The sequence below is a fragment of the Ceratotherium simum genome, chromosome 8 (assembly GCF_057802395.1).
Source record: "Ceratotherium simum simum isolate JZ-2026a chromosome 8, ASM5780239v1, whole genome shotgun sequence".
Lineage (NCBI taxonomy): Eukaryota > Metazoa > Chordata > Mammalia > Perissodactyla > Rhinocerotidae > Ceratotherium > Ceratotherium simum.
In genome coordinates, this window is record NC_141907.1 from 73041687 (window position 1) to 73061066 (window position 19380).

At 37.8% G+C, this 19380-nt stretch overlaps 1 protein-coding gene across 11 annotated transcripts in view; it reads right to left on the minus strand.

Annotated features, from left to right (window-relative positions):
• FAM13A (family with sequence similarity 13 member A) overlaps nucleotides 1-19380 on the minus strand; it is a 346516-nt gene that overhangs the window by 207261 nt on the left and 119875 nt on the right. For all 11 annotated transcript variants that reach the window (XR_015552950.1, XM_087434589.1, XM_087434588.1 and 8 more), the window contains exon 5: nucleotides 4184-4337. Coding sequence is in view for 10 of the 11 variants with exons in the window: in XM_087434589.1 (XP_087290715.1) it covers nucleotides 4184-4337 (154 nt within the window). In the remaining variant the exon portion in view is untranslated. The remainder of the gene's footprint in view (nucleotides 1-4183; nucleotides 4338-19380) is intronic.

Below are 19380 nucleotides of genomic sequence, written 5' to 3' on the forward strand. Positions count from 1 at the left end.
TGTTATGAGGTTTGTGTTTTAGGAACATCATTCTGTCACTGGTGGGAAGGGCGTGAGCCTGGAAGTGGGAGAGAACAGATTGAAATTGTGTGGCTGTGGTAAGGGCCTGACCTAAAGCAGTGGTGGTGGGTGGACACAAGACACTCATTTCAAGAGATATGTCTAAGATAGAATACGAGTCCCAGTGGGAATGGTAAAGGAGGACTAATTACGGATAAACTCAAGATTCTAGCTTGGCAGGCGGGGGGCTGGCAAACTAAGCTTGGAAAGGACAGAACACAGACAGTGTTTTGGAGATGATGTTTTGGGTGTGAGCAATGTGAGGTACCAGTATTGCTTTTTATAGGTAGCGGGAAACATGGCTCTACCGCTCTTCTGATAGGTTGGGGCTAGAGCTATGATTTAGAAGTCATCAGCAGCATGGTAAGTGAAGCAAAAGATAGTCACCCAGGCAAACATATATTTAGTGAGAATAAATGAGGACCAGTGGTGATTGTCAGGCGAGTCAGAACGTAGTTCTCAGAGTCAGATATGATAGTGCAGATACTGCCTGACCTACACCAAGGGCGTTGAGACACATTCTCTATTCTGGATACTATTGCTGTACTGGGTGAATGAATTTGTGGGGTTTTTGGCAATCACATCACGCTGACATCTCATATCGTGCTAGGAATTAACTAAAACCCATGGATGATTCTAATTAATTTATTTATATAATAATTTAACTATTATTAATTTTGGTCTCCTCTTGGAGGAGGTGTAAATCATTTTATGTAAATCATTTGTGTAAATCATTTTATGAACCTAAGTATAGGACTTTCTAATTATATTGATTGTATCAGATATGATGCGTTTGGTGCAAGAAACAATATTCCACTAAAAGTAGTTTATACTATGAGGAATTTATTTCCCTCATGCAACTAGAAGCCCAGCAATACACGTGTTCAGGGTTGGATCAACAGTGGTAAGGAACTGAGCCTTTTTCCTCCTTTAGCTGCCAACCTCAGTGTGTCAGTGATACATTCATCAAGGGCAAAAGATGGTGGCAGCAGCTCCAAGCACTGTACCTGTACATGAAACATCCGAAAGCAGGATGGGAGGGGTGGGCATCTTGACTCGGAAGCCTGCTTTCTTTCTCTCTTATTTTAATTAAAATTTTAAACAATAATTTACATACAGTAAAATGCATAAGTAGTATACAGTTGAATGAGTTCTGACAAATGCATACACTGGTGTACACCTACAGAACATTTTCATCACCCCAGAAAGCCCCTTGGACGCTTTCCTGGTCAGTCATCACCACTGCCGCCACCTCCAACTCCACCCAGGGGCAACCAAAGCTCTGAGCTCGTAAATCATTCTTTTTTGTAATAGGGATGAAAACCTTTCCCAGAGGCACTCTGCTCCCAGCACAATTTCCCTGACATCTCCTTGGCCAGAACTGTATCACAGCCAACCTTTAAGTCAAGCACTGGCTGAAGAGGATGGTATAATAGACCATTTATGATTCATCCATCCTTTGGGGGCTGAGGGAGGGGCCCGTTGACCTCAGCACATTGGTGCAGGCCCAAATAAAACTTTTTTTAGGCAAGGAAGGAGAGGGAAATGGCTGTACACACACACACACACACACACACACACACACACTCCACTTTGGTTGGTCTACATACCCAGCTACCAATATCTGGCCTGTTGTGCCAGTTTTATTTCACTTGCAAATGTGCTAAATATGTGCTCATTCAAGTCAATGATGAAAATACTGAAAACAACGCAAACAAAAGTAGAGACCTCCCCTGAAGTTAACATCAATCCACATTCTAACACTCTGGTCAAAGTTCTTCATCCAAGTCCAAATACAGTCAAATGTTTATTTGTCTGGGCCCCAAATCTCCATTTAGCCCACAAGGATATCAGGAGAAACTTCAGTCAACACTTGCTGACTGTTTCCCACACTGGGCTACACAGAGGCATGTCAGTGGATACATTTAGTCTTTTTTCCTCTTAAAAGTTGTTTTCTATATCTCAGAAGTTTTCATGAGCCTAAGCTCTTTTCAGCTCAGACGTTTTATGTCTTGGTCACTCTTGTGTATTTATCACTTGTTTTGTGCCTGTTTCCTCTTTTGGTACACATCCTTCTAAAAGCTGAGCTCATGAGAATGATCAGAATGAGAATTTGGTTTTTTTAGTTACCCTTCCATTTTTACTACTTTTCTATCTGTTAATGATTTCATTGTGAGCCTCCCACATCCTTTTTAATCCAGCTGCCTTTTGGTTTATCTCTAACATTTCTATGACCTTAGGAATTTAAAAAAAAAATTTGCTTTCTAAACAATGTCCAGGTTTACATATCTACCTGTGACTAGCATATTCTTCGTTATTATGGACTCTAAAATGGCACTGGCACAACTCATTAAAATGATTTCCATAACTTCCATTTCATCCATATTAGTTATAACTAAGTCCAGAAAATCACATTCCCCTGTTGCATTATCTACCATCTCAGAAATGAGACTATCAGCAAGATCAATATGAAAAATGCACCAAATATTAGCAGAATGATGCTTCAGAGTACAGACACGTAGTTTCCAATCAGGACATCTGTCTGACTCTAGGCCAGATATGAGACTTGCATCAGGAGAGTAGCAGTCATACTCATCCACCTAAGACTCCTGTACTTGGCTCCCAACAGTATTATCAGTTTGTGTGTCTTGCCTTGTCCTCTCATGCTGTGTTCTCCACCGTGCTTAGGCTAGTAGCTCAAGCACGTCCACGCAGGGCACTCGTCCACACAGCTCAACAGGTGTTATTTTACTTGCACAGCATATAACCTCCCATGCGTATTCCACCAACTGTCTGTATCTCAGCAGGTATCTCTTGCCTAGGAGATCATATTTATCTAGTATCTATCTAAATACTTTCTTTATATTTTAGGTTTACCTTATTATCTTATCAGCCCCTGTTAAAAGGCACAAGTGTTAAAAAGTGCCTATCAAAGGTACAGCTGGAACAAAGTCAACCATTTTTTAATATTTTAAAAAGAGACCCTTTGCAAAGTACAAACTTAAGGTAGATTTTTTTCCATTTAAAAAATAACGTATTTTAATTTGGGGGGGAGCAAAACTAATATAAGAGAGGTTTTTTTTCTTATTTTCTCTTGTGAATCACTGACATTTTCTCAGCTACCATGTTACCTCCACCTTAGGTTACACTTGATATTCTCCCAAGTATCTCATTTTATCATTTTATCTGAGCATTGTTCTTCCCTTCCCTCAAATTTCATTTTAAGGTTCTCTTTATCAGGTTGGCAAGATTCCTGCTAAAAGCATTCCTCTCAGATGTTCTCTCCCTCATAGGGAGTCTGTTGTATTAATAGCGTAAGCCCTAATTAAGAAAACCTAGTTTGGGTCTTCTTTCACTGTTTTGGTAGGGTGCTACTTGATACCCATTACCTTTTATTTCTTCTTCAAAGTCATGGCCTCCACTGGAAGAGATGAAAACACTCCTTCAATGCCCAAACCAAGTGCCTCTGGTTTTATCATTCATTGCCATATGAATCAACAAGAGTATAGTGCGGTCTGTAAATCTGATAAGTCTCAGGACACCTCCTGAGGAAACCTCCCGTATCAGTTCCATTATGCTTTACCTCAATACAAATGAGCAAGAAATAAGACACTTTCTCTCTTTTCCCACATCTGGAGGACTTGGTTTGGACGTTTATCCTCTGACTCTCAACTGTAAGTCTCTAGAGATCTATATGCATTCACCTAATAATGCATTCATGTTATAAATTATCAGCCAACGTATAAAAAGATTTAGATAGTATTGTCCAGGACTCTATAGGTTTTTAAAAGACTCTCCTTCACTGATGATAGTTACCAAGGACTACCTATATGGGACTTAAAATCTGATGTTGAATTTGAAAGTGTGCCAGACACAAGAGAGACAGAAAGACACAGTAATATTATCTTCAGGAATTTGCAACCTAGTCAGTAAGTTAGCACTCCTTAACACAGCCATCAGCATGTATCTCTGCTGTAACCAGGCTTTCATAAAAAGGTGGCACGCCCAATCGACCACAGCACTGGGCTCATATAAGTGCTTTAGAGAGAATTTTTATAGCAGCAAGGAACCATCAATCACAAATTTGGTACTTTACTGAAGATTAAGTACCAAAGTTACTTACTTTTACTATGATAAGCCTGGCCCGGCTTTCACACCTCTGGTTATCATTTTCTGTATATTCCACTTCAAAGAGGGTATTGTAATTCTCCAGTATTTTAGCCATTATCTTGTTGCAGAGGTCTTGTTCTTTCATGCCTTCAAGCCCAGGTGGCACACTAGAAATAAAGGGGAAAAAATTGAGAGGAATTACTTTGGAAAAACAAAAATGCCAGCACAGCTGACTCAGGCTTATATTTTGACATCTCCTGAATGATTGATTAGCCTTCTTACAAGGACACATGGGATTTTCAACAAGCTCTATGGTGACACATACGATGTTGCTGCGACAACTGGCGAGTTCCCAAGATCCGAATCAATAGCTGGTGCTGAATAAGAAAAGTACATGTTGTTCAGGAAGAAGGTTTAGGTGCAGTACTACTTTGTATATATTAGAACTTACTACACATAAGGTAACATTTATATAAAAGTTAAAGTAAAAAAAGAACAAGTGTTATGACAAAAAGAATGAGTGTTTTATCAAGACAGAAATAGCCACATAAATACTAGCAACACAATCATTATTTAAGGATTTCTTAGATAATGCACAAATATTACAAAACTTAAAGGAAAAGATGAATACTTCTGGGAAAAATACTAATAATTGTTGAAGCTGAGTGATGGGTACATGGAAGATTTATGACACTATTCTCTCTTGAGTATGTCTAAAAATTTCCATAATTAAAAAAGGTGAAAAAAAATCTTCTGAATGTAGAAGATACCATGAATAAGGTAGAAAGATAAGCTACAGATTAGAAGATAAACATCTCTTCAGGAATATGGAAACTGACATAGGATTAGTAGTTAGACTATGTAAAGAATTCCTACCAATCAATAAGAAAGTGAATTTAAAAAGAAGGAGACAAAGGGGGCCGGCCCAGTTGCATAGTGGTTAAGTTTGTGCACTCCGTTTCGGTGGCCTGGGGTTTGCAGGTTTGGATCCCAGACGCAGACCTACACACTGCTTATAAAGCCATTCTGTGGCAGGCGTCTCACATATAAAGTAGAGGAGGATGGGCATGGATGTTAGCCCAGGGCCAACCTTCCTCAGCAAAAAAAAGAAAAAAGAAAAAAAGAGGAGGATTGGCAACAGATGTTGGCTCAGGCCTAATCCTCCTCACCAAAAAAAACCACAAAAAAACAAAAAAGGAGACCAAGGACACAAGTTGAAAAACTCATAGAAGAAAACACTTGGACAATCAATAATCTTATGAAAACATACTTAACATCACTGAGTAATCAGTGAAATGCATTAAAAAAGCAACACTGAGGTATCAATATCCATCTGTACTAGTTTCCTGTGGCTGCTGTAGGTGGCTGAAAACAGCAGAAATCTATTCTTCGTTTTGGAGGCCATAAGAGCAAAATCAGTATCACTGGGCAGAAATTAAGGTGTGAGCAGGGCCACACTCCCTACAGCGGCACTAGGGGAGAGTCTGTTCCTAGCTTCTGGTGGCTGGCAGCATTCCTCGGCCATGGCTGCATCACTTCAATCTTCAATCAGGGCCTTCACAATTTAAGCACCTTCAAATTTCTCTGTGCTCTGTCTGCACATGGGATTCTCCTCTGTGTATGTGTCTAATCTCCCTCTGCCTCTTTCTTAGGATACAGGTGATTGCATTTAGCGCCACCCAGATAATCCAGGATAATCCCCTTATCTCAAGATCTCTATCTTAATTACAACTTCAAAGTCCCTTTTTTTTTTTTTCACCAAATAAGGTAACATTTACAGTTTCCAAGGATTATAACCTGATATCTCTGGGGGACGTTATTCAGCCTACTATACAACTTTGGGGTGCATGCCCTAAGGTGACTCCAAATGAGTCACACTCTTGTACTCCCCTCGATGCAGGCAGAACCTGTGACTTCTGATCAACAGAAAAAGGCAAAGGTGATAGGACGTCACTCCCACGATCATCTTACGTTACCCGAGACTCAGTCTTAGCACACTGGGGTGAGGATTCTGCTGCTGGTCTTGAAGAAATGAGCTGCCATACTCAGAGAGGGCCTGTGAGAGAGCCACACGGCAGGGGACCAATGTGGACCTAAGGCCTCCAGCTCACAGCCAGTAAGAACCCGGGGTCCTTACATGCAGCTGCAAGGAAATGAGTTCCACCAACAACCTGAATGAGCTTGAAAGCAGATTCTTCCCTAGACTCAAGCCTCCATGTGAAAATGCAGCCGAGCTGATAACCTTGATTTCAGCATTGAGAGACCAAGAGCAGAGGACTCAGCTAAGTTGAGCCTGGACACCTGACCCACGGAAAGCATGAGATAGCAAATGTTTGTTGTTTTAAGCCACTAAATTTGTAGTGATTTGTTACACAACAGTTGAAAACTAATATAGAGTTTGGTACCTGGAAGTGGGGTGCTGCTACAACAAATATCTAAAATGTGTGAGTGGCTTTGGAACTGAATAGTGAGAGGAGACTGGAAGAATTTGGGTAGCATGAGAGAAAAAGCCTAAAATTCCTTGAACAGATTATCAGTAGAAATCTGGACTTTACAGATGCTGCTGGTGAGAGCTCAGAAGGAAATGAGGAACATGTTACCAGAAACCAGAGGAAGGGAGATCCTTGTTCTGTTGGCAGAAAGCTTAGTGAAACTGTATCCTGCAGTTATGTGGGAAGCAGCACTTGTAAGCAACAAGCTTGGATACACAGTTCAAGAGACTTCCAAGCAATGTTTTGAAAGTACCACTTGGTTTCTTCTTGCCACTTACAGTAAAATCCGGGAGAGAGAGAGAAATTGAGATAAGAACTGTTAAGTAAAAAGGAAATAAGACTTGATTTAAGAAATTCTGACTCCACAGATGGCAAGACACTAAAATTAAATGTCAGGAAAGCAGGGTGGATAGAAAACGTTGCAAGTGTGACTACACAACCTCTTGCTAAAACCTCAGAAAGACCAGAAGCTGAGATTATTCAGTCACACAAAGGTCCCTTTCGGATGATTGAGGGCATGTCTCACAGATCCTTTGAATCAAACTAGAGAGCCTGTAAAGGTATTGCCCCTCAGCCATCTTAACATGAACCTGAGATAGAAAATGGATTATTTTGAAAAGATGTGTGAATGTGTCTTTTTTCTAATGGAGTAAATTCTAGCGAAATCCACCGAAGACTTGTAAGTTTTTCAGAAGTTTGTTTCAGCAGAAACACTGCCAACTTGGAACAAAAGGGACAGAAATGGTACAAAATGAAAGGAGGCTGTTGGATCCCCCAAATTTTATTTGCAGGGAGCAGGTTGATAAAACTACTCAGCTACAAACACGTGCTGCCTTTTGTGAAAAACAAAAGAACCAAGAACCAAGAGGGCGAAGTTGAAACCCATGGAGAAGTATTCCCAGCCCTTGAAACCTAGTCAAGAGATTCCCACCATTTGCCTGACAGATAGCAGAACTGCCATTGGCCAGTGACTTCTTTTTATCTTTAATTTCCCTCCTGTTTGAACCAGAACATCTATGGCTGTTATCCTATGTTTGTTCCATCATTACATGTTAGGTGTGTTGGGGTAGGTAATTTATCTATTTAGTTTCATCCTCTGAGGACCAGCCTTTCTCAACCACAGAGTCGCAGCCAGTTTTGAGATATATTTGTTGCATGTCATCTGTTACAACAAAGTAGAAACTTTTTCACATTTTTGCTTATTTAGAAATTAAATTAGATTTGAGGTATTCCGTATAACAAATTTAATCTCAATGTCTCAAATGATTGAGACATCATATGTTTCTTTAGTCAGATGAAAGGGTCAAGTTTTAGTTAAGTGATGGGACCCACGCTTTCCTTAAGGCCTTTTTCAGCAGCACTGTGTTGGAAACAGCTGTGAGAATTATAACTTTCTGTGATACAGTTATTTCCATTCACAAAAGCTTACCAATTTTAAATTTACTGATTTTTAAATAACCAACAAGGCAAAAAAAATGAAAAAAGGTAAGGAGAGGATTCTAGGAAGATGATGGGGCAGGAAGCACCATGACTCTGTCTCCCCACCTAGACAACAACTGCACTGGCAGAATCTGTCCGATGTAACTATTTCGGAACTCTAGAGACTATTGAAGGCTTGTAACTTCCAGGGGAAGGCTTGGAAGATAAATTGCAGTTCATTTTGGTCAATTTCAGCTCTTAGCACAGTGGCAGCCACTCATCCCGTACCCCAGCCACAGGGCAAGCAGCTGTGCCCCTGTTCCTAGAGTCGCTTACACACAGTTTGTGGGAGCTAGGATAGGCAAAAAGGACCCTGTCCTCCAAATATTGAGGATTAGTGCTCTGAATGCTGACTGTTGCTTCTAAGGTGCCAAGAGGTGGGCAGCCATGGTTGTTGCATCCCCGTCCCTTGTTGCAAGTACCTCTCTTTTGGCTGGACTGACTTCTAGGAGATTTAAAGGGCTGGCACCCTTTTAGTCCCCCCTTTGATGTTTTGTTTTTTCCTTCTTTCAGGAGCCAGACACTAAACACTAGAACATTCAAAAACGACTGCGTATATGCAGAAAATTAGAAAGTGATTACACATACCCAAGGAAAGGCTCAAAAAAACCCAAGAAGACCTTAAGTTTACACTTCAGGCTGACTTTGGCAGAAACACAGTCTACATCAATAAAAAAAACAAAAACAATCAACAAAAACAATAAAAACGGCAAACTCTGGGGAAACAGGAGAATCTGATTTCCAGAGTTATCTCATAATTAGATTCAAATGTCCACTGTTCAACAAAAAATCACATAGCATACAAACAGGAAAGTATGGCTCATTCAAGGAAAAAATAAATCAGTAGAAACTGTCCTTGATAAAGACCTGATGGCAGATATACTAGACAGACTTCAAAACAACGGTCTTAAACATGCTCAAAAAACTCAAGATTTGTATAAACGTCAAGAAAATAATGTGTGAACAAAATGGAAATATCAATAAAGAGAAAGAGAACCCCAAAAGAAATTTTGGAGATGAAAAGTAAAATAACTGCAATGAAAAATTCACTAAAGGGATTCAACGGCAGATTTGAACAAGTAGAAGAAAGAACCAGTAACCATAAAGATAGGACAATGGAAATTACTGAGTCTGAGGAACAGGAAGAAAAAAGATCAAAGAAAAGCAAACAGAGTCTAATGGATCTGTGAGACACCAGCAAGTGGATCAACATATACATCGTCGGAATCCCAGAAGAGAGAGAGAAAGGGGCAGAGAGAATATCTGAAGAAATAATGGCTGAAAATGTCATGATGAAAGACATAAATATAAATATTCAAGAAGCTCAAAAGACTCCCAAGAGACCCACATCAAGAAACATTATAATCAAACTTTCAAAAGACAAAGACAGAGAGAATCTTGAAAGTGGCAAGAAAGAAACAAATCATCACATACAAGGGATCCTCAATTAGATTATCAACAGATTTCTCATCAGAAACTTTGGAGGCCATATGACTGATATATTGAAAAAAAAATTAAAAGAAAAAAAAACTGTCAACCAAGAATCCTGTATCTAGCAAAACTGTCCTTCAAAAGTGAGGGAGAAATTAAGATATTCCCAGATAAACAAAAGCTTAGGGAGTTAGTGACCACTAGACCTGCCCTGCAAGAAATGCTCAAGGGAGTCTTGCACAGTGAAATGAAAGGACACTAGACAGTAACTTGGAGCCATATGGAAAAATAAAGATTTCAATAAAGGTAAGTACACGGGCAATAATACAAGTATTATTTTAACAATGGTTTGTAACTGCACTTTTTGTTTTCTACATGATTTGAGACATACATTTAAGGTGCAAAGATAAATTATTAGTATAAAAGCTAGCAATACTGTAACTTTGGTTTGTAACTCCAAATCTTGTTTTCTACATAATTTAAGAGACTAACACATTTAAAAGAATTATTAGTTACTCCCATATCAAAACCAGACAAGGATAATACAAGAAAAGAAAATTACAGGCCAATATCACTGATGAACATGGATGCAAAAATCCTCAACAAAATATTAGCTGGCAAAATTCAACAATACATTAAAAAGATCATACACTGTGATCAAGTGGGATTTATTCCAGGGATTCAAAGATGGTTCAACATCTGCAAATCAATGTGATATAATGCATTAACAAGATGAAAGATAAAAAATCATATGATGCTCTCAGTAGATGCAGAAAAAGCATCTACTGATTCAAAATTCAACATCCATTCTGCAATACATACATATATTAAGTCATTATATTGTACACCTCAAACTAATTATGTTATATGTCAATTATATCTCAATAAAAAAAGAAATATATTAAAACTCTAAGAAAAAGAATGATCAGGTTATGTTTTGGGGCACACAATGTATAAAGATGTAATTTTGTGACATCAACAACTGAAAAGGGTGGCAATGGAACTGTAAAGGTGCAGAGTTTTTGTATGTTATTGAAGTAAAGTTCGTGTTTATTCAAATCAGAGTGTTATAACTTTAGGATGTTAAATGTAATCCTCATGGTAACCACAAAGAAAACAGCTATAGAATGTACACAAAAGGAAATGAGAAAGGAATCTAAACATTTCACTACAAAAAATCAACTAAACACAAAAGAAAATAGTAATGTAGGAAACGAGGGACAAAAAGCTATAAGGCATAGAGAAAATAAATACCTCAATGACCAAGTCCCTACTTATCAGTAATTACTTTAAACATAAATGGGTTAAACTCTCCAATCAAAAGATAGAAACTGGCAGAATGGATAAAAACACATGATCCAACTACATGCTGTCTACAAGAGATGTACTTGAGATCTAAAGACACAAACAGGTTAAAAGTAAAAGGATGGGGAGCTGGCCTGGTGGTGGAGTGGTTAAGTGCATGCACTCCGCTGCGGCGGCCAGGGGTTCGGATCCCGGGCACACACCAACGCACCACTTGTCAAGCCATGCTGTGGCAGCGTCCCACACAAAGCAGAGGAAGACAGACACGGATGTTAGCCCAGGGCCAGTCTTTCTCAGCAAAAAGAGGAGGATTGGTGACAGATGTTAGCTCAGGGCTCATCTTCCTCACACGCGCACACACACACAAAAAGTAAAAGGATGGAGAAAGATATTCCATGCATATAGTAAGTAAAAGAGAGCAAGGGTGGCTATACTAATATCAGACACAATAGACTTTAAATCAAAAGAGGTTACAAGGGACAAAGAAGATCACATAGAAAGTTCAATACAGCAAGAAGATATAACAACTATAAACATTCATGCACATAATGACAGACCATCAAAATATATGAAGGAAAAATGGACAGAATTAAAGGGAGATATAGACAGTTCTACAATAGTAGTTGGAGACTTCATTACCCCACTCACAACAATGGACAGAACAACCAGACAGAAAATAAGGAAATAGAGGACTTTAAAAGCAACACACAAACTAGATCTATCAGACATATACAGAATATTCTACCTGACAACAACAGAATACCCACTCTTCTTAAGTGTACATGGGACATTTTCCAGAATAGACCATACGTTAGGTCACAAATTAAGTCTTAATACATTTAAAAAGACAGATGTCTTACAAAGTATCTTCTCTAACCACAATGGGATTAAGTTAGAAATCAATAACAAAGAAAATTAGAAAATTTACAAAATTGTGAAAATTAAACAACACGTTTAAACAATCAATGGATCAATGAAAAAGTCACAAAGGAAATTAGAAAATATTTAGAGATGAATGAAAATGAAAACACAACAAACTAAAACTTACAGAATGCAGCAAAGTGAAGTTGGGCAGGAAATTTATTCCTATAAACACCTATATTAAAAAACAAGAAAGATCTCAAATCAAAAACTGAACTTTACAACTTAAGGAACTAGAAAAAGAAGAAAAAATTAAACATACAGCTAGCAGAAGGAAGGAAATAATAAAGATCAGAGCAGAGATAAATGACATAGAGCATAAAAAAACAATAAAAATCAGTGAAACCAAAAGGTGGTTCTTTGAAAAGATCAACAAAATTGACAAACCTTTAGCTAGATGGATTAAGAATAAAAGAGAGAAGGCTCAAATTGCTAAAATCAGAAATGAAAGAGGAGACATTACTACCAACTCTGCAGAATTAAAAAGGATTATGAGAGAATACTATGAATATCTGTACACCAACAAATTGGATAACCTAGATAAAATGGACAAATTCCTAGAAACCACAAAACCTACCAAGACTAAACCACAAAGAAATAGAAAACCTGAATAGACCTATAACTAGTAAGAAGACTGAATCAGTAATCAAAAATCTCCCAGCAAACAAAAGTCCTGGACGTGATGGCTTCATTGGTGAATTTTACCAAACATTTAAAGAAGAACTAATACCAATTCTTCTCAAACATTTCCAGAAACCTCAAGAGGAGAGAATACTTCCTAACTCACTCTATGAGACCAGCATTACCTTGATACCAAAGCCAGACAAAAACACTACAAGAAAACTACAGACCAGAATCCCTTATGAACATTGATGCAAAAATTCTCAGCAAAATACTAGCATACAGAATTGAGCAGCATATTAAAGGAATTACCAAGGAGGATTTATCCCTGGAATGCAAAAATGGTTCAATACACAAAAAATTGATCAATGTAAAATGCCACATCAACAGAATGAAGGAAAAAAAAACCACATGGTCATTTCCATTGATGCAGAAAAAGCATTTCACAAAATTCAACACCCTTTCATGAAAAAAACATTCAACAAACTAGGGATAGAAGAAAACTACCTCAACACAATAAAAGCCATATATAAAAAGTCCACAGCAAACATGATACTCAATGGTGAAAGACTGAAAGCTTTTTCTCTAAAACCAGGAACAAGGCAAGGATGCCCACTTTCACCACTTTAATTCAATACAGTACTGGAAGCTCTAGCCAGAGCAATTAGGCAAGAAGAAGAAAAACAAGGCATCCAAATTGGAAAGAAAAAAGAAAAATTATCTCTGTTTGAAGATAACATGAACTTATATGTAAGAAAACCCTAAAGATTACACAAAAACCGTTAGAACTAATAAATGAATTTAGCAAAGTAGCAGTACACAAAGTCAACACACAAAACTCAATTGTTTTTTCTATACACAACAAATAATCTGAAAAGGAAATTACAAAAACAATTCCATTTACAATAGCATCAAAAAGAATAAAATACTTAGGAATAAATTTAACCAAGGAGGTGAAAGACTTGTACAATGAAAACTGCAAAGCACTGGTAAAAAAAAAAAAATTGAAGATATAAATAAATGGAAACAAATCCCATGTTCATGGATTGGAAGACTTAATATTGTTAAAATGTGTATATTTCCCAAAGCAATCTACAGATTCAATGCAATCGCTATCAAAATTCCAATGGCATTTTTCACAGAAAAAGAAAAGCCCACCCTAAAATTCACATGGAATCTCAAGGGAGCCCTAATAGCCAAAACAAACGTGAAAAAGAACAAAAAATGGAAGACTCACACTTACTGATTTCAAAACTTACTACAAAGCTACAGTAATCAAAACAGTGTGGTACTGGCATAGAGACAGACATATAGACCAATGAAATAGAATAGACAGCCCACAAATGAACCCTTGCATATATGGTCATATGATTTTTGACAACGGTGCCCACACCATTCAATGCGAAAAGCGCAGTCTTTTTAACAAATGGTACTGGGACAACTGAATATCCACATGCACAAGAATGAAGTTGGCCCCTTACCTAGCACCATATACAAAAATTAACTCAAAATGTATCAAAGATCTAGAACATTAAAACTCTTGGAAGAAAACAAAAGACAAAAGTGTTAAGACATTGGATTTGGGAATGATTTCTTGGATATGACAACAAAGGCACAGGCAACAAAAGAAACAAATTGGACTTCATAAAAATTTTAAAATTTTGTGCATCAAAAGACACTATCAGAGGCAACCTGGTAGCTTAGTGGTTAAGTCCACACACTCTGCTTCAGCAGCCTGGAGTTCACAGGGTGGAATCCGGGGCATGGACAGATGCACTGCTCATCAAGCCATGCTGTGGAGGCACCCTACATACAAAACAGAAGACGACTGGCAACAGATGTTAGCTCAGGGACAGTCTTCCTCACCAAAAAAAAAAAAAAAAAAAAGACACTATCAATCGAGTAAAAAGGCAACCCACAGAAAGAGAAAATATTTGTAAATCGTGTATTTGATAAGGGGTTAATATCCAGAATATATATAGAACTCCTAAAACTCAACTACAAAAAAAAACCTGATTCAAAAATAGGCAAAGGACTTGAATAGACATTTCTCCAAAGAAGATATACAAACGGCCAATAAGCACGTGAAAAGATGCTCAATATCACTAATCATTAGGCAAATGCAAATTAAAACTACAATGTGATACCACCTCCAACTCATTAGGATGGCTACTATCAAAAAAACAGAAAACAAGGGCCAGCCCCGTGGCTTAGCGGTTAAGTGTGCACGCTCCACTACAGGGGGCCCGGGTTCGGATGCTGGGTGCACACCGACGCACCACTTCTCTGGCCATGCTGAGGCCGCATCCCACATACAGCAACTAGAAGGATGTGCAACTATCACATACAACTATCTACTGGGACTTTAGGGAAAAAAAAAGGAGGAGGATTGGCAATAGATGTTAGCTCAGAGCCGGTCTTCCTCAGCAAAAAGAGGAGGATTAGCATAGATGTTAGCTCAGGGCTGATCTTCCTCACACACAAAAAAAACAGAAAACAAGTGTTGGTGAGAATGTAGAGAAACTGGAACTCTTGTACACTGTTGGTGGGGCTGTAAAAGAGTATAGCTGCTGTGAGAAAGAGTATGGCGGTTTCTCAAAAAATTAAAAATAGAATTAACATATGATTCACCAATTCCACTTCTGGGTATATGCCCAAAAGAATCAAAAGCAGGGTCCAGAACACATATTTGTACATGTTCATAGAACCATTATTCATAACAGCTAAAATGTGGAAGCAACTCAAGTGTCCGTGGATGGATGAATGGATAAGCAAAATGTGATATATACATACAATGGAATATTATTCACCCTTAAACCAGAAGAAAACTCTGCAATATGCTACAAAATATGGATAAACCTTGAGGACATTATGTTAAGTAAAATAAGCCAGTCATAAAAAAGACAAATACTGTATGATTCCACTTACATGAAGTACTTAGAATAGTCAAAAGCAAAAAGACAAAGTATAATGGTGGTTGCCAGGGGCTGGGATGATGTGGTGGGGTTAGCGTTTAATGGGTATAGAGTTTCAGTTTTACAAGATGAAAAGAGTTATGGGGATGGATGTTGGTGATGGTTGCACAGCAATGGGAATGTATTTAATACCACTGAACTGTACATTTAAAAATGTTTATGATGGTAAAATGTTATGTTAGGTGTATTTTACCACACACACAAAAAAGTAAGGACTACATCTGCCTCTACATTGCACATAAGGCAAAAGAGGACAATGACATGTGGTTATCAAGACTCTTCAGTTATGACTGCTTGATGAAAGGCAGATAAAGTGATGAGGCAAGATACATCTGCAATAATCATTCACATTAACCAAAAGTGAAAGCTATACGTGATACGCATTGCAGCATTTAACAAAAATAAGATTAACGTATATTCTTCAGTAGAACTACCTTGTTTATCTTATTAATATTATATGTTAAAGTCTGGATCTAGATTACAAGCCAACATTTAAAAAATTATTTTAAAAATTAGATTAGCCATACTTGAACTTATCCTGTTAAATAATATTTGAAGGTTACCCTAAACCGCTTTTACTTATCTACATGTTCTTAAGATGCTTTCATGAACATCATGCCAAAAGTCTACCATGCTATTTACTCTAAAATTTTTAGTGTTGTAAAAACTTGGATGTAACCTTGCATGTATTTCATACTCACTCAAGGGTCATGTGTCATGCATGCCAGGTGGGATAACAGATGAAGACTATTGCTCTAGTCTAAGCATTCTCAATGGGGGTGATACTGCCCCCAATGGGGGCAAATTGGTTCTTGGGGGAAGGGTGAAAAAAACTTACTCTTTTTATATATAAAGTATAGATACATACAGAACACACACAGATATATAGTATATCTGTGGTGTTAAAATTTAATTGGGGGGCAGTGTGATTAGGGGAAAAAAAATCTATAAAGGCTCCTTAGGGGAATGATAATATAAAAAAGATTGAGAAACACTGCTCTAGGTTCTCCTCTAGTATGTTACCGTGAAAGTTAAATACTGGCTCCTAATATAGGATCCACTTGGAGGTGACTGAACAAGGCAGAGAAGAGTGGGTGGGGATCCTAGAGAAAGGGGCTAGGCGGAAGAGTCAATGGATGTATTCAGGATTCTGTTAGAAAGTGAGGGTTCAGGTCTTGGCTCCACTACTTGTATAGTGTAGCTTTCAGAAAGTTGCTTAACTGAGACCTAGTTTCTTCATTTATAAAATAGACACGTTGGTAATATCCACGTTGAAGAGATCTTGTGAGAATTAAATTTTAAGAAGTTATGTGAAAAATGCTTTGCAAAACTATGTGGTCAGAAAACAATGGTTAACAGGAGCTGGGAGAAGGGGAGGGGTCAACTAAAAGGGACAAGAGGGAAGTGTCTGGATTGAAGGAAATGGTCCATACCCTAATTGCGGTGGTGGTGTTCTGACTGCAGGAAGTCGTCGAAACTCAGAACGCTGCGCTACACTAAAGTGGATGTATTTTACACTATGTAAATTGTACCTCAAGAAACCCAACTTTAAAAAAAGTGCCTTGCAAACTATAAATAATCACATCAATGCTTTTTATTATGCAGAGTAAGATTCTAGCTCTCACAGTAACACCGTTGGTCTACACTGAACTTGCAATTAGCTAAAATTCTCACCTTCTTCATAGGAATTGCCATTAAACTATGTCTTTCTAGTCCTGATCTCTCTTGAGAATCAAAGATCAAGACTAAACGTTTATTCACTGCATATATCAGTCTGCTAAGTCTCCATCCATTTTTCCTACCTATGATAGAATAAAAAGAAATGACTAATATTTTTGTAGTCTTCTTCAATCTTTTATTTCTAACTTTGCTATTCAACATATTAGTTATCCTTCTCAGCCTTGTTTCATTGACTACCTTTATACACATAAAATCTTCTATGTCTTAACCTAAGTCATTAATAAAAGGCATAAGTAGGTAAAGAGTGATGCGATACTTCATTTGCAGCTTCTCTTTGGACTGTCATCTTTTGGTTCATCAGCACCCTTAGAATATGATTGCTCACCTGGGTCTGAACGGACCCAACGGCATTATCACTAGATCACACTGCCCAATTTTGTCCACATACATTCCATGCCAATACTATGTCCTTATTATTTTGCAATTAAAAAATGTTGACACGCTGGGACATACTGCTTTATGTTGTTCTTTGCAAAATAAAAAAATCTATTATTGAAAGCAATCACTGGAGGCCAGGTTTAATAACCGTTTTAAAAGGTGTAAAAGTTTCCAAGTGTGTACTGTCCTATCTATGAATCTATTGTGATTGACCTATATTCATTTATACACTATGAATTAAAATTTAGTATAAATGAAAAGCTGGAAGATTTTTTTTAAAAGATAACATTCAAGGGGGCCAGCCTGGTGGCATAACAGTTAAGTTCGCACACTCTGCTTCAGTGGCCAGGGGTTCGCAGGTTTGGATCCCAGGTGCAGACCTACGCACCGCTTATCAAGCCATGCTGTGGTATGCATCCCACATATAAAGTAGAGGAGCGGGCCAGCCCCGTGGCTTAGCGGTTAAGTGCGTGTGCTCTGCTGCTGGCGGCCCGGGTTCAGATCCTGGGCGCGCACCGACGCACCGCTTCTCCAGCCATGCTGAGGCCGTGTCCCACATACAGCAACTAGAAGGATGTGCAGCTATGACATACAACTATCTACTGGGGCTTTGGGGGAAAAAATAAATAAAATTAAAAAAAAAAAAAAGAATGATACTGTTAACCCCCCAGTATCATTAAAAAAAATAAATAAATAAAGTAGAGGAGGATGGGCACAGATGTTAGCCCAGGGCCAATCTTCCTCAACAAAAAGAGGAGGATTAGCAACAGATGTTAGCTCAGGGCTAATCTTCCTCACAAAAAAATAAATAAGTAAATAACATTCAATAATAAAGCTCCTAATGTTTCTTGGCATTGAGGTGAGGCAGTGGAAACAAAAATTCCAGAATTCTTTTTTGTACCTGGCTCCGCCCTAGGCAATGTTTCTCTTCCTAAGAACTACCGATGTTGGCATTTCCAGGTATTCAATTTATATTACATATGTCAGCTTCATTTCTTTCCCTTCACATTGCAGATTTTATAAACAGTGCCACTTATCAATCCAATTGATGAGTTCGTCTTTTTCTATTCAAAGGAACTAACAGAAAATAACACTTCCTAAATGAATGTTCTAGACTACTACATCAACAACTACTCAACCATGTCTATATAATAATATTTTGGATAAATTGGAAAACTTTACATGAATTATTTAGATATTTTCAAATATCCAAATGTTTGACATTGAGTTACCGATCATTTAAGTGGATAAGTAATTTTTAAAAATTTTATACTGGAGAACTAGATATGTTTCAAGCTATTTTAGATACATGGTTTTGAACAAAACAGTGAAAAATAACTGACTGTTATTCTTAAGGTTATTAAACACAGATAAAAATCAAATAGAAATTAATTGATATACTTAACTACATTAAGATTGGAATATCATTATTGTCATTTCAAGAGTTCTCAAAAACTTTGCCATGTTATATTACAAGAAAATATTTCCTTAGGTGTCCTATAGGAAAGCTGTCAATAGTATAGAGGCAAGGAAAATACTGATGTGACGGTAAAGGGGTGGATGCAGTTTTTCTAGACCACTACTAGAATTAAAAGAGAGTAACAGTGTCAGCCTCTCGAAGATACATACTGTTTATCTGAAAGGGTCACAAATAGCAAGGATCTAACAGATTGTGGGTCAGGAGGAGTGCCCTAATTTAAAATCTGAGAGAAATTTTCCATTACTCTCATTTTTATACAAGGATGTAGCTGATGTTAAAGCAATAGATTTTAACACTGATGGGTTAACAACTCCATTCAACTCTTGTTAAATTGTAAGACCCAGAAGCAGCCAGGCAATCTGTGGAGTTTCAAATAACCTGCATTAGA